The sequence below is a fragment of the Leptinotarsa decemlineata genome, unplaced genomic scaffold, assembly GCF_025532065.1.
Source record: "Leptinotarsa decemlineata unplaced genomic scaffold, Ldec_3_MD MMD2_tig00003557_RagTag_RagTag, whole genome shotgun sequence".
NCBI lineage: Eukaryota > Metazoa > Arthropoda > Insecta > Coleoptera > Chrysomelidae > Leptinotarsa > Leptinotarsa decemlineata.
The window spans coordinates 423,808-442,166 of NW_027412590.1; the positions used below are offsets into that span (position 1 = coordinate 423,808).

Sequence of the window (18,359 nt, forward strand, 5' to 3'; positions counted from 1 at the left end):
ATTGACAACGGAAAATAAATTGTTTCTGGAATCTCTTGGTTATCATATTGTCCAATCAAGTGTTCAATATTTTCCGAAAACTGCAAATCTATGAGTCCACCCAACAAACAATATTCTAAGGGAAATCAATGGCCTGTTACAATTTCCCCACACCTGATATTGATGGCCAAGCACCAATCTGCCGCAATGGGCCATTGCGTATAGGTTTACTCTGGCCGACAGCAGCCCCGGTACAAGTTCCCATCAGATCATTTTAAACTCCCAGTAATGGGCCAGCACTCTCATATATCTGAAAATGCAATAGGCCAGTAACAGCCTTGTTCTTGCCCAACAAACAATATTCTAAGGGAAATCAATGGCCTGTTACAATTTCCCCACACCTGATATTAATGGCCAAGCACCAATCTCCCGCATTAGGCCATATATATATATATATATATATATATATATATATATATATATATATATATATATATATATATATATATATATATATGTATATATATATATATATATATATATATATATATATATATATATATATATATATATATATAAATATATACATGAATGTTCGACATTTGGGTTAAAAAATATTACAAATAGAAAAAATAAAATAAGTATCATAACTGAAAGAAAGAACCTAATTTATTATTCATTTTATAAACACAACATAAAATTCTCAAAAAACATATTAGATGAAATAAAACATTTCTCTGACAAATGACAATTCCATTACTCCTTTCTTCGTCTTTCTCGACCCCCTTTTCTATCTGGTGCACTTCTCAGCCATACCTTTATGGCACCGTCCACTTCAACTGCTGTCATTTCCCGTGCCACGGGATTTTTCCTTACCACAGCTGTAAAATATATATAACTATTATATACCATGTATTTTTATTTTTTAAATTGCCGAGGGTTTATGAAAATGTTCTGATGAAGAAATCTGTTAACATCACAAATTCTTCTCAAATTTCAAATGATGTATCAAATATTTTTCAAAATTGTAAGTATCAAACATTAGTTTTTATCCATAAAATAAATTTGAATAAATCTGCTCCTTATTTTAAAAACATTTTGAAAAAATTCAATGAAAAACATTGTTATTTTACTAGGGGACAAAATAATTATATTCTAAATCTAAATAACTTAAAATCAACACAATAAGATTCAATTTTTTTCAAAGGGGTATAACAAATTATCAAACGAAATAAAAATGAAAAATCTTAATTCTTTCAAATTTATTTTGAAAAAAAAAACATTTTTTTGAACGGAGCTGAACTAATTTTTCCAAGAAAATATTATTTATTGCTGTATTTCTCACCGTTGTCTTTTGAACATGTTTGGTTTTTATTTATATTCAGATATTTATGAAAGTTTGTTAAATATAGTTTTAGAGCTAAATAAAGTTATTTTATTCTATTCTAATTTATGGAAACTGAAATGGATTATGGCTTATATACCTACTATCATTTTCAGAGTATTCTCATACTCTTTGAAACTCAGTTTTTGGTTTCTCCCTGACCAATTCATATTCAAAGCCAGATCATGGCTTATTAATTTCGAAAGTAGTCTTCTAACAGTATCAAACCCATCTCTGCCTCCGACAACGGAAAGGGATGAACACTGAAAATATAAACAAAAGAAATTACTAATAAACTATTTCTGAGAAAGCAATTTTTTTGTTTAGTGTATACCTTTCCCATATACAAAATATGAATTCAAAGAATTATTATTTATTAATGAAAATGGTAAAACTTCAAATCTGTAGGTTTTACAATTTGTAGGTACATATATGTAGATAAACTATGTTCAATATCGTGATTCATCCACAACAAATTATTTTAGGTTCTAACTATACTTACAATTTCTGAAAAAGTTAGATCATTCTTTAACTCTGTATCAAATTCTATGAGCTGTTCTTGTGATGATAATGGCATCTTTTGAAGAAGCACATCATCATTTTCCATTGGATCACTCTCTTTGGAAGTGTGTACTATCTGGCTGAGATAATGAACATCTTTGGTAAGAACCTCAACTTTGGTTGATACTTGCCTAACTAAAGCTGTAACGAATAAAGGAAAACATAAATAATTGTTGACAATAATTGCATACCTAAACATACTTGTTTAGCACACTCAAAACGAATAAACAGTCTAGGATATGATACACCCCAATGCTAGTGAGGTTTTGAACTTAAAACTTTTAATACATTTTTTCTTTTTGAGAGTGTGTTGTAACAGGGTTCTTAATTTTAGCTATATACCATTTGTTGAATTTTGACAAATATGTTATTTTAACAAATGATTAGGCTAAAATTAAGGGTCACAGTGTAGCACACTCTCAAAACAAGGCAGCTAATGAGATCATTAGACAGAAAATTCTATACTGGAAGAGAATTTCTCACTAATCAGCCTTTACCACTTACTGCAACCCCAAGAAAATATTCATGTACACATACACACTTGCACACACAAAAATACATACATATCTATTTTTGCCCAATTTTTATCACTTACTCTCAATCCTCCTAACAGAGTCGTATATGTTCTTGAAAGTATACACTGGTTCTGAAGTTAACTCAAATGCTTCTTGAAGGCTGCTTCTTTTCAGATTGCTTGTAGATGGGGTAATATCAATATTTGTCCGATGTAAATTTAACTTTGGAACACTTGGAATATTATGCTCATCGTCAGAAGAAATAGTTGATGGTGATTTTGATGGACAAGACAATGATTGCTTTTGCCGATCACTTGTATATTTCGGATTACCCCATTCTGATTCCGAACTATCATATCTACTATTTCTTTTTGTTTTTCTTTTTCCTAATCCATCTTCCTCTGATGAATGGGCAGAAGATATGCTCGATTCATTTTCTAACAGTTTCAACCTTGATATAGCTTTTTCGTAGTCATCTGTAATGATGCTGTGATAAACTTTAAACTTTAAGAAATTATTTCTAAATGAATGAATATTAACATTGTTATATTTTTTCTTTTATATATATTATATATTTTCTTTATATTTGTTTTCAAACGAAAAAAGCTCATCAAAACCTATTAATTTATTTACTTATTTAACAGGTAATTGCTACTTGATATTGAGAGGGAGAGAGAGAGAGACAAATACGTTTATTGTCTAAGAAAACAGGTTCTTGTAAATAAACGTTTTTGAACTATGTTAAAATAGTATAAAAGTATTTGCTATCGTATCTATGTAAAATAAATTGTCAAACACATTACTTAGTACAGAGCAAATAAATGCTATACAAATTAAAATTTTCTTCAAAAATATATGTTATAGCAAGATACTATAAGTAAATCCTTTAATTTATAAAATTAGTGGTCATTGTAAAATTCATCGAAAGCATAATAAATAGGCTTTATCAATTTATCACTTAATTTTTTCCTGAAAATAGTCAAAGAATAAAACTTTAGGAAAATATAAATCCTAATGGCGAAGGACTATTTGAAATATATAAAAATAATTCAGAAGAGTTTGAAGAAAAACATGTAGTCAAAAACGAAACTATAATAAATAAAAGTCCCCTGTCCTCTCTAGAAGAAAAGAAAGGTTATACTCACTTGTTTTGAATTTTATGTTGACTTCACAAAGTCGGCACTGGGAATCTTTTGAATTCAGTACTATTTTGTTTTCAACAGCCTTTGCCATTTCAACATTTGATTTCATGTTCTGGGGCCACAAGCATCGAACATGATTAACAATATCGATGGTTAACCATGTATATGGGACAACAGCCATTGGTGTTTGACCATTCGCCTGCTCATCGGGAAATTCTACTATAAAATAGTCTCTGAAAAAATTTTTCTTTATGATTTATAAAATACATAAGTAGGTAGTTGAGTTAAATATACCTAAGCACTGGATGAAAACTTCTATTTCCAAATCGCCAGATGAATATATATTCATGTAAATTGAAAAACACAGAAAAGTGGAAAGAACAAGAGACAATAATTTAAAATTTGTTAAAGAAAAACTTTCATTTTGATAAATTCAATTATCTTACAAATAAAATTAATTCTAAGGACATAAGTTCAAAATTCACAATAGACGAGCTAGTGGAGAAAAAATTGTTTTGTTGTCACACTCTAATATAACTCCTTTGCATAAAATATCATGAGCGCTGAACTCTGTGAACCTGTCGTCGTTACATTCAATTTCTTAAAGAGAAATAACAGTTGAATCAGCTGGGCAGTCAACAAAAGGTTTCATAATTTCATATTTTCTTCCAATAATAATTACTTCATTACTTCTGATTTGTATAAAGTAACAACAGTGCATGATCTGACCTCCCTTAAGCATGACTATATTATTGTAAGTTTTACTGGATAATACAAACTTTCCATCAAAATACAGTTGTCGGTATAAACCATATTTTTCGTATTTACTGACAAGAGCATGAGATTTGTTAAACTCAGTGTGTTTAACTAACTTTCCAAGAACATGGATCCCAGTCTCCTTGATATTCATGCGCGTACTGCTATCACCTTCTTTTTCATGAATCCTACGAACCACTTGTTGAAGAGGTAAGTTTGGCTTCCTCAACATTTTCTTTAATGTTTGAAGGTGGTTCTCAAAAGGAAAGCAGCTAATTGTATCTAGACTGCCATATTTTTTTGCCTCCTCAGCAAGGTGTATCAAAGCATGACTATTGTATATGCAAAAGTCTCCACCATAAATATGTGAGGCATGCCTTACAAAGATTCTTAAGAGAGAATTTGCATATTCATTATGCTGAGAGTTCAAATTTTCATTAAGTAATATTGTTATGGCAAATTTCAAAAGCATAAAATTTGCATATACATGAGGGGGTAAAATATTTTTCAACAAAATGGGACCGATATAAAGGAGAAACTGACGGAACTCAGTTGCCTTCCATCTCTCCAACTCTCTAATTGACCTAGGTTTTCGGTTAAATTCACTTGGCCAGTAGTTTTGTAATGATTTTAAACCATTTTCCAATCTGATTAAAGAGTCTCCAGTAATTCGATATAATCTGCTACCGTCTCTCCATAAAAATAACAGCTTTCTCATTACTCCTAAGCAGACACAATGCATATAATCTATAGGAAATGATGTGACCATGCCAATTTCAAGATGTTCTAAAGGACTAATACCTTTATGATGTTCTTCATCTAATCGCAAATTAAAACTGTTGTCAGTTCTACAAGGTGCTGATAAATCTTTGAATAACATTTTTCGATTCACACAAACGCCTCTAATTTCACACTTGTCACAACCTTGATATCCATTATGTGCCTTTGTATTTTTGATGAATGCACGAGCAGGAGTATCACAACAGATAGCCCGAATATTAATTTTTACAATTTTGTCATTACAAATAAAACCTGATGCTTTCAAATGAAGGAGTTCTTCTATAAATTTCTGAAAAAATCATGTAATATAGGTTTTTCGCTACCACAAAATATGGCCACAGTAAAAACAGGTGATGAGGAAAGGTTAGAAATTTTACATAATATGGGCCAAAAAGATGATTTTGTACTTTTATGCAGTGGTAGCCCATCAACACCAAAATCCAAGATTACATTATCGTATTCAGAGAAATTCAACATGGCTTTTTGCAATTTGGTTTCAAGGCCAAAATAAAAAAATTCACCACAGCCTAGTTTCTCAATCGCTACATAAGTAGGAGTTTGTAGAATTGTCCTTGCACACTGAGGTAATCCTGATATATCAGGTTTTGTTTTGAACCAATTCAGTAACTCAGTGAGAGCTGTATAGGTAATATTATTCCTAACGCTCCAACTCTTGAGAAATGTTGTGGAATTAACAGTAGTATCGTTCTCGATAACTCTTCCTCTAGCAACATCCACATTAGACGCATGGTTTTCAATGGAAGCTTCTTGCAAAAGCTCATTTTCAGAGAAAACAAGTGAAATATGCGATTCACATTCAGAAACAGAAGATTCATCATTTTCAAAATCCAATGGAACATTTTCAGGATTCACTTCAACGCGAGAATCTTGTAGTAATTCAGTGACATTTTCTTGTTTGTTTTGTTTGTTTTCTATTGAATGGAGTTGGATGGTGTTGAATACATTTTCTTTAACAGTATCAGAATTTTTAGCCGGGTTTTTCTTCACGAAGCTTGTACTAGCTTTGGAGTTCAGATCCGTTAAATACAAAGAATTTTCAATTTGTTTTTTTATTTGTCTATACTTATAAGCTTTACTATATTTGCTAATATTAGACATTATGGAATTACATTCAAACAAGGAAAAATCTGAGACAAGTATTTTTTTTTACTTCTCTGTAATTATGTTTGAAAACTTTTAGGTTATGATACTTACTTATTGATGAAACAATTGCCGCTTTGCGACATATCTCTATTCATTTACAGGCCACTGTATCACGTCGTCAAAGAATTGTAATTTAAATATTAAAACTACATAAACATAAATAATCTAACAAGTCGTTAACAAAATTTGATATTATATGACAATTGACAGTGTGGCAGTTGAGGTTGGAACAAATATTAGAGGTTAGTAAATTTGGAACCATTTACTGATTAATGGCCAACAATGGGCTTACGACAGAAAACATTCAATGACTTAACTACTATAAACCACTACTGGCCCAATGTTGGTTATTTGGTGAAAGCCTGCAACTGAAGGGCATATATTAGCCCATTGACAATTTGCCAACACAGGCACTTTCCCATCATAAACTTCAATGGGCCGCACTTTTGCCATCGTTGTATTGTTTGTTGGGCATACAAAAGGTAGAGTGGCGTACCTACTATCCTTATGTCAAGTCTTTTCGCAACAACGATGTTATTGAAATCAACATCAATCAATCTAATGCCTACGATGCTTTGTACGATAGTCTGCTGTTCATCAGTGGAAATTTGAGAAGACCAAAAGGGACGGTAAGGTGTCTTTCGTAAACAATGCTGGTGCTTTCATGTTTCAATCTGCTAGTTATGAGCAGAGTGGTGAGGAATTGGAAGCAGTTCGTGAACTTGGAATTGTTAGTACTGTTAGAGGCTTTCTCATCTACACCGACGAAGATATCAAACACTTGGCCACCTCCGGTTGGACTTTTCCCAACAATACAGGCGTCATCAACACAACTCATCTAATATTCAACATGCTCATACCCATCAAGCATTTTTTGAATATCTTCAACGATTATCAGTGTGTTTCCTACGGTAAACATACCATTCGATTAGTACGAGCTGGAGATGATAGCAACTGTTTCAAAATAGAAGAGACTCCTGCTGCACTAACACCGAAAACGGAAGGTAAATTGGAAATTGAAAATATCGAACTGAAAGGTAAACGACACTTTCCGCATGATCAAATTAAATTGCAACTTTTAAAAGCTATCCAACCAGACACTCCTATTCTCATACCGTTCAGAAAATGGGAACTTCATATGCTGCCTGCTCTCACACAAGGTGCAAAAAATGAAATATGGGCCGTCAAGACTTCTTCGTTCCTCGAAAGCCCTCGCTATCTAATTGTATGTTTCCAAAATAATCGTGACTACACTAAAGTCAACAATGATCCAACAATATTCAATCATTTGAATATTACCAATATAACGCTCACTCTTAACGGTGAGAATTACCCCAAGGAAAATATGCATTTGAATTTTGCAAAGGGGAATTTTTCACAAGCTTATTTCAACTACTCACAATTTGGTCTCAGCTACAAAATGACCAATCAACATAATCCTCTTCTCACTTCCACCGTCTTCACGGACAAAGCTCTCTTTGTCATCGATTGTTCCATAAAGGATGAGATCATCAAAAGTTCCAGTGTTGATGTAAAACTTGAAATCGAAGCATCCGACGGATTTCCTCAAAATACTAGAGCCTATTGCATCATTGTGCACGACACTGTCATCATTAAAAAATGGAACTGAACATGTGATTTTGCTTCAGTATCAATCGAAGAGTCAACATGAGAATAGCTGTTGTAGATATTCAAGGCTTCACCATCGAGCAAAAATTCCATCCTAAAGAAATAGCCATTAGGATTGGAATTCAGTGTAGTAACTTTTTACTGCTGCCAAACAAACCATTTTCTAGTATGAGTAAAGAAGATCGTCGTACCGCCTGTTACTTGGAGCGAAACATTCACGGATTGAGGTATTTCTCTGGCTCTGTGGAATATAATCTATTGGATGCCATCCTCACGGTGAATCTACAAGATGTCGATGTCATTCATGTGCGGGGACATCAAAAACATGACTTTCTAACTGAACAATTTCACGAGTTGAATAAACCGACACGCGTTGTGAATTTGGAGGGCTATGACAATACAACATGGATGGTTCCCACATTCGACAACAACGAAGGTGTCTCACCCTGTATGCATCACATTCGCGAGCGAACCAACTACAACTGTAGTCTCCGAAACGTAGATATTTTATACAAATGGCTTTGTGATATATCACCAAAATTAAAATGTTTAATAAATTTCTAAATCATTTCTTCTTTTTCATCTAACCTCACCGCCTCATGATACCTTCAATAAAAATAGAAAATGTATGCAAAACGGTCGAAAGCGCACAAAGAACGGTCGAAAACGCACGAAAAACGATAGAAAACGCACGGAAAATAACGTATTTTGAAATGTCATTGTCGAATACTTCGCCCCCACCCCTCATTGCCCGCACCTTGAGTCCACAACGCTTAACCTCTCGACACTTTTGAATCTCCTCTTTCTCCTGATGATTCTAACTTGGTTAACAAAGATACGAGACGTAGTGCCCTTTTGGCATGTTGGAATGCTAGACTTTTGTTGAACCGACATGTTTTTTTTTAAATATATTTTGACGCACCCTGTTTACTTCGACGTCATGTTTGTTTTCAATGATGTATTTCGAGACACCCCGTATACAATGACGGATCGCATGTTAAGTTGTCATATTTTTTCTTAAATCTGATTCATTAATATAAAATATATCATTTTCGCGCTTCCAATTCTCGTTGAGTAGTTCACGCTTAATTTTCAAACCGACAACGCTACAATACTCCATAAACAATGATTTTTTGTACAGCTGGCAACACCTGCTTGCACTAGCAACCGGTAAATCTCGATACCATCTTCATCTCTCTTTGCATCGATTACGTCACACGCGTCTCTCGCTCTTACACACACATACACATCTTTACATGAAATATTAATTATTTCCCAAATCTAAGTATATTTTTCTATCTTCAATATGATAATGACGATTACATTCTACGGTAATCAAAAAAAAATGCTGTCAAGTATAATGAATGAGTCAATTTCGGTTCCGACAAAACTAACGCTATAAATACCCAACATTGGCAGTTAACTTCACTATCTTACGTTGATGTAGAGGCTAAGGACAATGTCTACCACGCGGACGATCCAGGTTCGAATCTCATAACTATAAACTTTTTTTAATTAAAATCTCGTGACTGGAACGTGACAAGTGGGCCGAGGGGTGAGGAAGAGTCGCAAGAGGCCTGAGCGGTGATGCGGAGTCCCAAGGGGGCCGAGGGCAAGGGGGTACACGATCTTTGAACCTCTCCGATATTCATTCCATACTGCGTTGATGATGTTTCCCCCACTCCCAAGTGGCCCAGAATCCGCCTTGTTCATCTACTAGATAGGTTATTCTTTCCCCAACACTAATGTAAATAGATGTTTAGTCTCACTTACATCTAAATATAAAAATTTTTCATAAGCAAGTTTATGATGTCTCTTCCAATTTTATTCAACAGATATCATTTTGTTTTCAGTTGATATTAATTTACAACCTCTGCCGGTTATCTGTTTTATGAGAATTAATGAGTTTTGATACACAAATTTTAAATTTTTTCGCTCTTTTGTACTTGTTCCATATCAAGTCTGTGGATTTCTAGACATGTACAGGGTGTCCTTGCTGTATTTTTGTATCTGAATTCCTTCGTGATGTTTTTTAAAATTCCCATACCCTGCTGTATTTCAAGTCTTTTCATAACTATATATATATATATATATATATATATATATATATATATATATATATATATATATATATATATATATATCTGTTTTAAAATCTGTTTCTATATATATATATATATATATATATATATATATATATATATATATATATATATATATAAAATCTAGAAAGGTTAATGCAGTCAAGCTGCTGGAAAATAATTCCATGAAAATCAAAAAATAAATAGATAAGTACTCTTTGATCATTCCCATATTGATTTCAATTTAAGAGCCACCGGTATACAGCTGTTTCAGCCTATTGGGCATCGTCAGTACCGGGCAGGCGGTCCTCGATTGAAGACAAAATGAGAAAAAACCAAGAAAGTACTTGATAAAAATAGCTGCGTAAACGCAAGCGAAACATAAGTGGAACCACCTATTGGTGTGACACCCAAGTCAACTTGCCAAGTTTTTATGTCAGTGTTGGTGTTTTGACCAATCAACCGACAACTGCGGTAGCGGAAATTTGGGAAGCTAACCTGAAATGCCATCGGAAAACGAATCCACATGTTTCTAGAAATGTAATGAAATCTAGAAAGGTTAATGCAGTCAAGCTGCTGGAAAATAATTCCATGAAAATCAAAAAATAAATAGATAAGTACTCTTTGATCATTCCCATATTGATTTCAATTTAAGAGCCACCGGTATACAGCTGTTTCAGCCTATTGGGCATCGTCAGTACCGGGCAGGCGGTCCTCGATTGAAGACAAAATGAGAAAAAACCAAGAAAGTACTTGATAAAAATAGCTGCGTAAACGCAAGCGAAACATAAGTGGAACCACCTATTGGTGTGACACCCAAGTCAACTTGCCAAGTTTTTTATGTCAGTGTTGGTGTTTTGACCAATCAACCGACAACTGCGGTAGCAGAAATTTGGGAAGCTAACCTGAAATGCCATCGGAAAACGAATCCACATGTTTCTAGAAATGATATGAAATCTAGAAAGGTTAATGCAGTCAAGCTGCTGGAAAATAATTCCATGAAAATCAAAAAATAAATAGATAAGTACTCTTTGATCATTCCCATATTGATTTCAATTTAAGAGCCACCGGTATACAGCTGTTTCAGCCTATTGGGCATCGTCAGTACCGGGCAGGCGGTCCTCGATTGAAGACAAAATGAGAAAAAACCAAGAAAGTACTTGATAAAAATAGCTGCGTAAACGCAAGCGAAACATAAGTGGAACCACCTATTGGTGTGACACCCAAGTCAACTTGCCAAGTTTTTTATGTCAGTGTTGGTGTTTTGACCAATCAACCGACAACTGCGGTAGCAGAAATTTGGGAAGCTAACCTGAAATGCCATCGGAAAACGAATCCACATGTTTCTAGAAGTGATATGAAATCTAGAAAGGTTAATGCAGTCAAGCTGCTGGAAAATAATTCCATGAAAATCAAAAAATAAATAGATAAGTACTCTTTGATCATTCCCATATTGATTTCAATTTAAGAGCCACCGGTATACAGCTGTTTCAGCCTATTGGGCATCGTCAGTACCGGGCAGGCGGTCCTCGATTGAAGACAAAATGAGAAAAAACCAAGAAAGTACTTGATAAAAATAGCTGCCTTTATTTTTTGCCTCTATTTTTTGAGTGTTGTGTCCACGAATTATTTCATTCTTGATTTGTATCATACACACTCGATAAAATCTCTATCTATCTATATATATATATATATATATATATATATATATATATATATATATATATATATACATATATATATATACAAATCAAGAATGAAATAATTCGTGGACACAACACTCAAAAAATAGAGGCAAACCGCGGACACGTGTTTCTGGCTATTGGCCTCATCAGCACGGTGCAGCCAAGTGTAAAGATGGGCAACACTTGTTTGCTGAAAGCAGAAAACAACACATACGCACGGAGTCAACAACAGAAGCCAACCGCACATTTGTGGTTCCAGTTAGAAGACCTAGAATTTTTGAGTGTTGTGTCCACGAATTATTTCATTCTTGATTTGTATCATACACACTCGATAAAATCTCTATCTGTATTTACATCCTGGACCCGGATGTCACGCAGGTAGCTATAGCTGCCTACGTGGTCATGTTAGATGTAGCCTAGGAAGTCTAGGTCTTCTAACTGGAACCACAAATGTGCGGTTGGCTTCTGTTGTTGACTCCGTGCGTATGTGTTGTTTTCTGCTTTCAGCAAACAAGTGTTGCCCATCTTTACACTTGGCTGCACCGTGCTGATGAGGCCAATAGCCAGAAACACGTGTTCGCGGTTTGCCTCTATTTTTTGAGTGTTGTGTCCACGAATTATTTCATACTTGATATATATATATATATATATATATATATATATATATATATATATATATATATATATATATATATATATATATATATATATATTTAGAAACAGATTTTTAAACAGACAGATATAGATATATATATATATATATATATATATATATATATATATATATATATATATATATATATATATATATATATATATATATATATATATATATATATATATATATATATAACGAGTTAACACATATATATATGTGTTAACTTGAAGATTCTCACGGATAAAGTATGATGAGCTGTTTTCTCGGCTTTCGCTTCGTGTTCTGTGTATTTTCTCCCCATAAGGATTATTTTCACAACGTTTCGGCAAAGTCTCATTTGCCATCTTCTGGTGATGTCTGGTTTTTTTCAACTAGACTGATTAATTCGAACTCTGTGTCTCACGAACAATCAGAGAGGCTATCGAAATTGAAAAACGACCTAATAATATGAACAAGAGGGATGATGCGCAAAGATTACCATCAACATGGAGATCCGTTTTATCGCTTCGCACAAGCAATCAGACTGCTCAACTCCAGAGGCAAAACTCGGTACATGACAATACAGGTACAATAACAGAGACAGGAGAGGCAGCTCAGGTAATAAGACCAAAACAGGTAGTCGAGCAAACACAGGTAGTGGCAGCAACGCAGGTAAAGGGAAACATCCATAAATTGAGACACAGAGTTCGAATTAATCAGTCTAGTTGAAAAAAACCAGACATCACCAGAAGATGGCAAATGAGACTTTGCCGAAACGTTGTGAAAATAATCCTTATGGGGAGAAAATACACAGAACACGGAGCGAAACCAGAGAAAACAGCTCATCATACTTTATCCGTGAGAATCTTCGAGTTAACATTTTAAACCTTTACGGGGAGAAGGTATTCCAACAAACAAGAACATTTGAGAAACTTCGAACAAAGAGGTCCAGGCTTCTCTGCCAACTCACGTTCCTTCGACGCTGTAGAGATCAAAAAATCATTCCAAACTGCGTAAAAATGAATTATCACCTCAAGACCCAGGCCACAGAAAACATCATGAGAATAACAAGTTTTGCACTCTTACGAGCCAACATCCATGACGCCAGAAGACAACTAAACGAAACAGACACACAACGGCTTAGACTACACACAACTTTAAGCAACATAATTCATCCACTAATATGGGATAAGATTGACACACTAGCGGAATTCCGAGCGGAAAAAGACTTCAATATCACAACAGAGAAACAGAAGGACAAGTTCAACAGTCTCAGTCTGACACAAACAAGGAAAAACAACATACCAAGGATTGAGGCCACCAGAGTTGTTTACAACTGTTCGAGCAAGCACCTAGTTGAGGCATCCACTGAGGCGCTAGCTAAAGGTTTCAACTTCGCGGTCGCACCAGGCCGCATACCGGTTGAAAATATAATTAGCAATGTAGAATCAGCCCTGAATAGGATAGACGACAAGGAGACGCAAGAGTCAATTGGACAGGACATTGCACACGTACTCAAAAATACAAAACCGCCGACCAGAAATAAACTCCATAAGGAATACCAAGCACTGAAAAATCTACGAGAGAATGAGGATATCATCATCCTACCAGCAGACAAAGGCAATGCAACAGTAGTGTTAAACACCATAGATTATGAATCCAAAATGATGAAACTACTAGAGGATCCAGCCTACAAGAAAATAGTTAGAGATCTAACTACCTATCTAGAGAAAACCACAAAAACTGCTATCAATAATTCTCCTATCGACGACAAAATCAAAAGACATCTGATTCCAAGAGAGAAATCATCCAAGTGCCCTAAACTTTATGGACTCCCCAACGTCCACAAGGAAGGGGCACCACTCAGGCCAATCGTGAGCTCGGTAGGTTCACCAGTGCATCAATTAGCGAAACACGTTGCTCATGTACTTCAACCACATGCGGAAAAGGTCGATTCATATGTGCGCAATGCCGACCACCTCATAGACATATTGAAAACACAAACCGTTAGTCCGGACGACATCCTTGTCAGCTTTGATATAACCTCGTTATTTACCCAGGCACCCACCGGAGAGGCACTAGAAATAATCAAAAAGAAATACAAACCAGAAGAGCATATCATCACCTTGGCGGAATATTGCATCAAAAACACTTACTTCATCTATAACGACCAACGATACAGACAAATTGAAGGGGCACCAATGGGCTCGCCACTGTCACCCGTTGTTGCCAATCTCTTTATGGAAGAAATCGAAACCGAAGCAATAGCAACGTCACACTTGAAACCTAAACTCTGGCTGAGGTATGTCGATGACATCTTCGTGATTTGGTCTCATGGACACCAGGAACTTTCCAGGTGTTTAATCACTTGAATGAAATCCATCCACGCATTAAATTTACAAAAGAAGTTGAAGAAGGCAACCAGCTCGCATTTCTCGATGTGCTGATTATGAAAAAGCCGGACGGAACATTAGGTCACACGGTATATCGAAAGCCAACACACACGAACAGGTACCTGAACGCAAATTCACACCACCACCCAAAACAAATTCACGCGGTGGCAAAAACACTCATTACACGTTCGAGGAGGCTGACAGACAACGATCACAGACAACAAGAGTTGAACACCATCGAAACAACTCTACAAATGAATAACTACTCAGAAAGAAGTATAAAAATGGCTGCCAAGACCACACGGAAACAACAAAATACTCGAGATACACCGGTCATAACAACCACACTACCATATATTGCAGGAACAACAGATAAAATGAGCAGAATTCTTCACCGACATAACATATCAACTTCGTTCGTACCAGAACGGACAATAAGGTCCAGGCTTCGTAATCCCAAGGATCAGATACCACTGGAATCACAAGGAGTGTATGAAGTACCATGCCATGATTGTGACAGGACTCACATCGGCCAGACCAACAGACGAATCAACATTCGCAAAGATGAACACAAACTAGCAGTGAAGGGAAAAGTCACCACGTCTTCTCTCTTCCAACACGTACTTCAAACAGGACATAACATCAATTTCGATAACACAAAAATGCTAGCAAGCAACGAAACCTTTTACTCACGAACAATCAGAAAGGCTATCGAAATTGAAAAACGACCTAATAATATGAACAAGAGGGATGATGCGCAAAGATTACCATCAACATGGAGATCCGTTTTATCGCTTCGCATAAGCAATCAGACTGCTCAACTCCAGAGGCAAAACTCGGTACATGACAATACAGGTACAATAACAGAGACAGGAGAGGCAGCACAGGTAATAAGACCAAAACAGGTAGTCGAGCAAACACAGGTAGTGGCAGCAACGCAGGTAAAGGGAAACATCCATCCCTATAAATTGAGACACAGAGTTCGAATTAATCAGTTTAGTTGAAAAAAACCAGACATCACCAGAAGATGGCAAATGAGACTTTGCCGAAACGTTGTGAAAATAATCCTTATGGGGAGAAAATACACAGAACACGGAGCGAAACCCGAGAAAACAGCTCATCATATATGAACTAGAAAGGGTAATGCAGTCAAGCTGTCTACCGGTGGCTCTTAAATTCAAATCAATATGGGAATGATCAAAAAGTACTTATCTATTTATTTTTTGATTCTCATGGAATTATTTTCCAACAGCTTGACTGTATTACCCTTTCTAGATTTCATATCATTTCTAGAAACATGTGGATTCGTTTTCCGATGGCATTTCAGGTCAGCTTCCCAAATTTCTGTTACCGCAGTTATCGGTTGATTGGTCAAACCACCAACACCGACTTAAAAAACTTGGCAAGTTGACTTGGGTGTGACACCAATAGGTGGTTCCACTTATGTTTCGCTTGCGTTCTCGCAGCTATTTTTATCAAGTACTTTCTTGGTTTTTCCCATTTCTTCAATCCAGGACCGCCTGCCCGGTACTGACGATGCCCAATAGGCTGAAACAGCTGTCCACCAGTGGCTCTTACATTGAAATCAATATGGGAATGATCAAAAAGTACTTATCTATTTATTATATATTTATTATATATTTATATTTATTATATATATGAAGAGTTCCAATGAAGTTTAACTTCGGCACTTGTTTGTGCTTTAAACTTGAAATGATGCGGCCAACTGCGACCCACTGACGTTCAGTGTTTGTCAAATTCAACTTTTTTTTTGAAAAAAATTGAAAAAGTGCATTTCTAGATCAAATTAAAAAAAAAATTACTTGAAAAAGTTGTGTCTACGTCAATTTTATATCCATATGCCAAATTTTATGCAACTAGGATAAAGTTACCGTTTTGCTTATTTTTGACAGATATCCCTTTTATTTTAAACAACAAGTTTGGGTTATTGTCATCAATTCATGTATACATAACAAACTCATCATGGAGTTTAACTTTCCTGATACATTTTTACTCATACGGACATTTTTAGAGAGAAATTAAAAATTTGCTATAGAAATTTCAACATGACTGGTGCAAAGTTTCACTCACTTGGCTATTTTCTCAAAGAAACCTTTGATTTCAAATAAGCAGAGGCAACTGAAAAGTATGCAAGTAATTTCAATAGTACTATTATTATCATTATAAATTTCAAACAACAATAATATTATAGAAAATACAAATGGGTACAATAAATTACTTATTGATGTATATGAAGTTGTCACACACTTATAGCCTACATTTCAGTATGTCGTCCTCCACGTTCAATACAAATTATGGTCCTTCTACTGACATCTGTAACTGCATTTTTAATAAATCGGGGATTTATATTTGCACAGCACTCGCGAATGGTATTTTCCAGATGTTGTATGTCAGTAAATGGTCTGCTTCGGTACACTTTTTGTTTCAGGTAACCCCACAAGAAAAAGTCTAAATGCGTCAAGTCGGGTGATCTAGGTGGCCAATATTGTTCCCAGTTACGTCCAATAACTTTACTTCTGAACATTTGATGGTGGGACTGTTTTACAGCAACCGTGTGATGTATTGGTGCGCCATCAAGCTGACACCATAGGTCGTATTTAATATTTAAAGGCATATTATCTAAAACTTCACTAACCTCATTATTCAAAAGGTTGAGATAACCGACGGATGATAACTTTTCCCTAAAGAAAAATGGCCCAATTATTTGATCGTTTCGTATCCCACCCCATACATTATTAGTTTTAAAGGAATACTGATCATCACATTCAACTGTGAAATTGGGATTTTCTTGGGCTCACCATCGGCAATTTTGAGAACTTACCGTTCCATTTGAAGAGAACGTTGCCTCATCTGTCTATAAAATTTTATACGGAAACTTTACATTGGGGTCATGTAAGGTCAAAATTTATTTTTTAATGAAACTTTTCTAACACTTTCTCTCTTGTAATAGGTATTTTTTATAATGTCGGTTATGCTCGTTTTCCCGTGTTCAATAACTTTCAAACAAATGTTGAGTTGGGCCTCATCATATTTACTTGGAGTGTGCTTTTTCTCAAAATGATTTGCTACGGATCCTGTTTCTCTGAATTCCGACATTATCCTTGACACAGTAGTATGTTGAACATTTTTTCCTGGATACCGTTCATTAAAAATGTTAGCTACTTGCCGGTATGGTGTATTCTCACTACATATTAATACTATTTCTATCCTCTCCTGAAGAGACGAAATTATTGCAACAATAACTGTTAAAAATTTGACAAGTAAAACAACGACTTGACACTACCATAACATGCATTTTGTTTGTCAAGACTTACTTAAAAATTTTATTCAACGTGATTAGGCATCCTTACCGCCCTAGTTAGTGTTTATAAATAATCTGTAAATATTGAATATTGAAATTTTAATGTAATTTCAACTCTAGTAATTTTATTAATACTTATTGCAGTTTTTGAGTAGTGTCTGCTTTTTCAAAATTGAAGGTACTGACGTTTGTTCAAGAAAATAGCTGAGTGATTGAAACTTTGCACCAGTCATGTTAAAATTTTTATAGCACATTTTTAATTTCTCTCTAAAAATGTCCGTATGAGTAAAAATTTATCAGAAAAGTTGAACTTCATGATGAGTTTGTTATG

General features: G+C 35.0%; 2 protein-coding genes across 3 annotated transcripts; one reads left to right on the forward strand and one right to left on the reverse strand.

The window, feature by feature from the left end:
- Positions 1-687: 687 nt before the first annotated feature.
- LOC141483484 (uncharacterized) lies at positions 688-6,747 on the reverse strand. 2 transcript variants are annotated; one of them, XM_074178152.1, is made up of 6 exons: positions 6,333-6,747; positions 3,585-3,814; positions 2,520-2,915; positions 1,866-2,065; positions 1,464-1,626; positions 688-860 (listed from the first exon to the last, which is right to left on the reverse strand). In XM_074178152.1, exons 1-6 carry the CDS (start codon positions 6,374-6,376, stop codon positions 736-738), a joined length of 1,158 nt encoding a protein of 385 aa, XP_074034253.1. In that variant the 5' UTR covers positions 6,377-6,747; the 3' UTR covers positions 688-735. The 2 variants fall into 2 exon arrangements, with proteins under 2 accessions (XP_074034253.1, XP_074034254.1); XM_074178153.1 differs by having other exon boundaries at positions 742-860; positions 1,468-1,626.
- A 6,585-nt stretch (positions 6,748-13,332) lies between these two features.
- LOC111516909 (uncharacterized) lies at positions 13,333-14,685 on the forward strand. The gene has a single exon (XM_023172999.2). The coding sequence runs from the start codon at positions 13,333-13,335 to the stop codon at positions 14,683-14,685; it is 1,353 nt and encodes a 450-aa protein (XP_023028767.2).
- The last annotated feature ends 3,674 nt before the right edge of the window (positions 14,686-18,359 follow it).

Coding starts and splice junctions, on each gene's coding strand:
- LOC111516909 (XM_023172999.2), top strand. CDS start 13,333: ATGAATTATCACCTCAAGACCCAGGCCACAGAAAACATCATGAGAATA.
- LOC141483484 (XM_074178152.1), bottom strand. CDS start 6,376: ATGAATAGAGATATGTCGCAAAGCGGCAATTGTTTCATCAATAA. Junction 2,916..3,584: donor CAACATAAAATTCAAAACAA/GTGAGTATAACC, acceptor GCATCATTACAG/ATGACTACGAAAAAGCTATA. Junction 2,066..2,519: donor CTCTGTTAGGAGGATTGAGA/GTAAGTGATAAA, acceptor TATTCGTTACAG/CTTTAGTTAGGCAAGTATCA.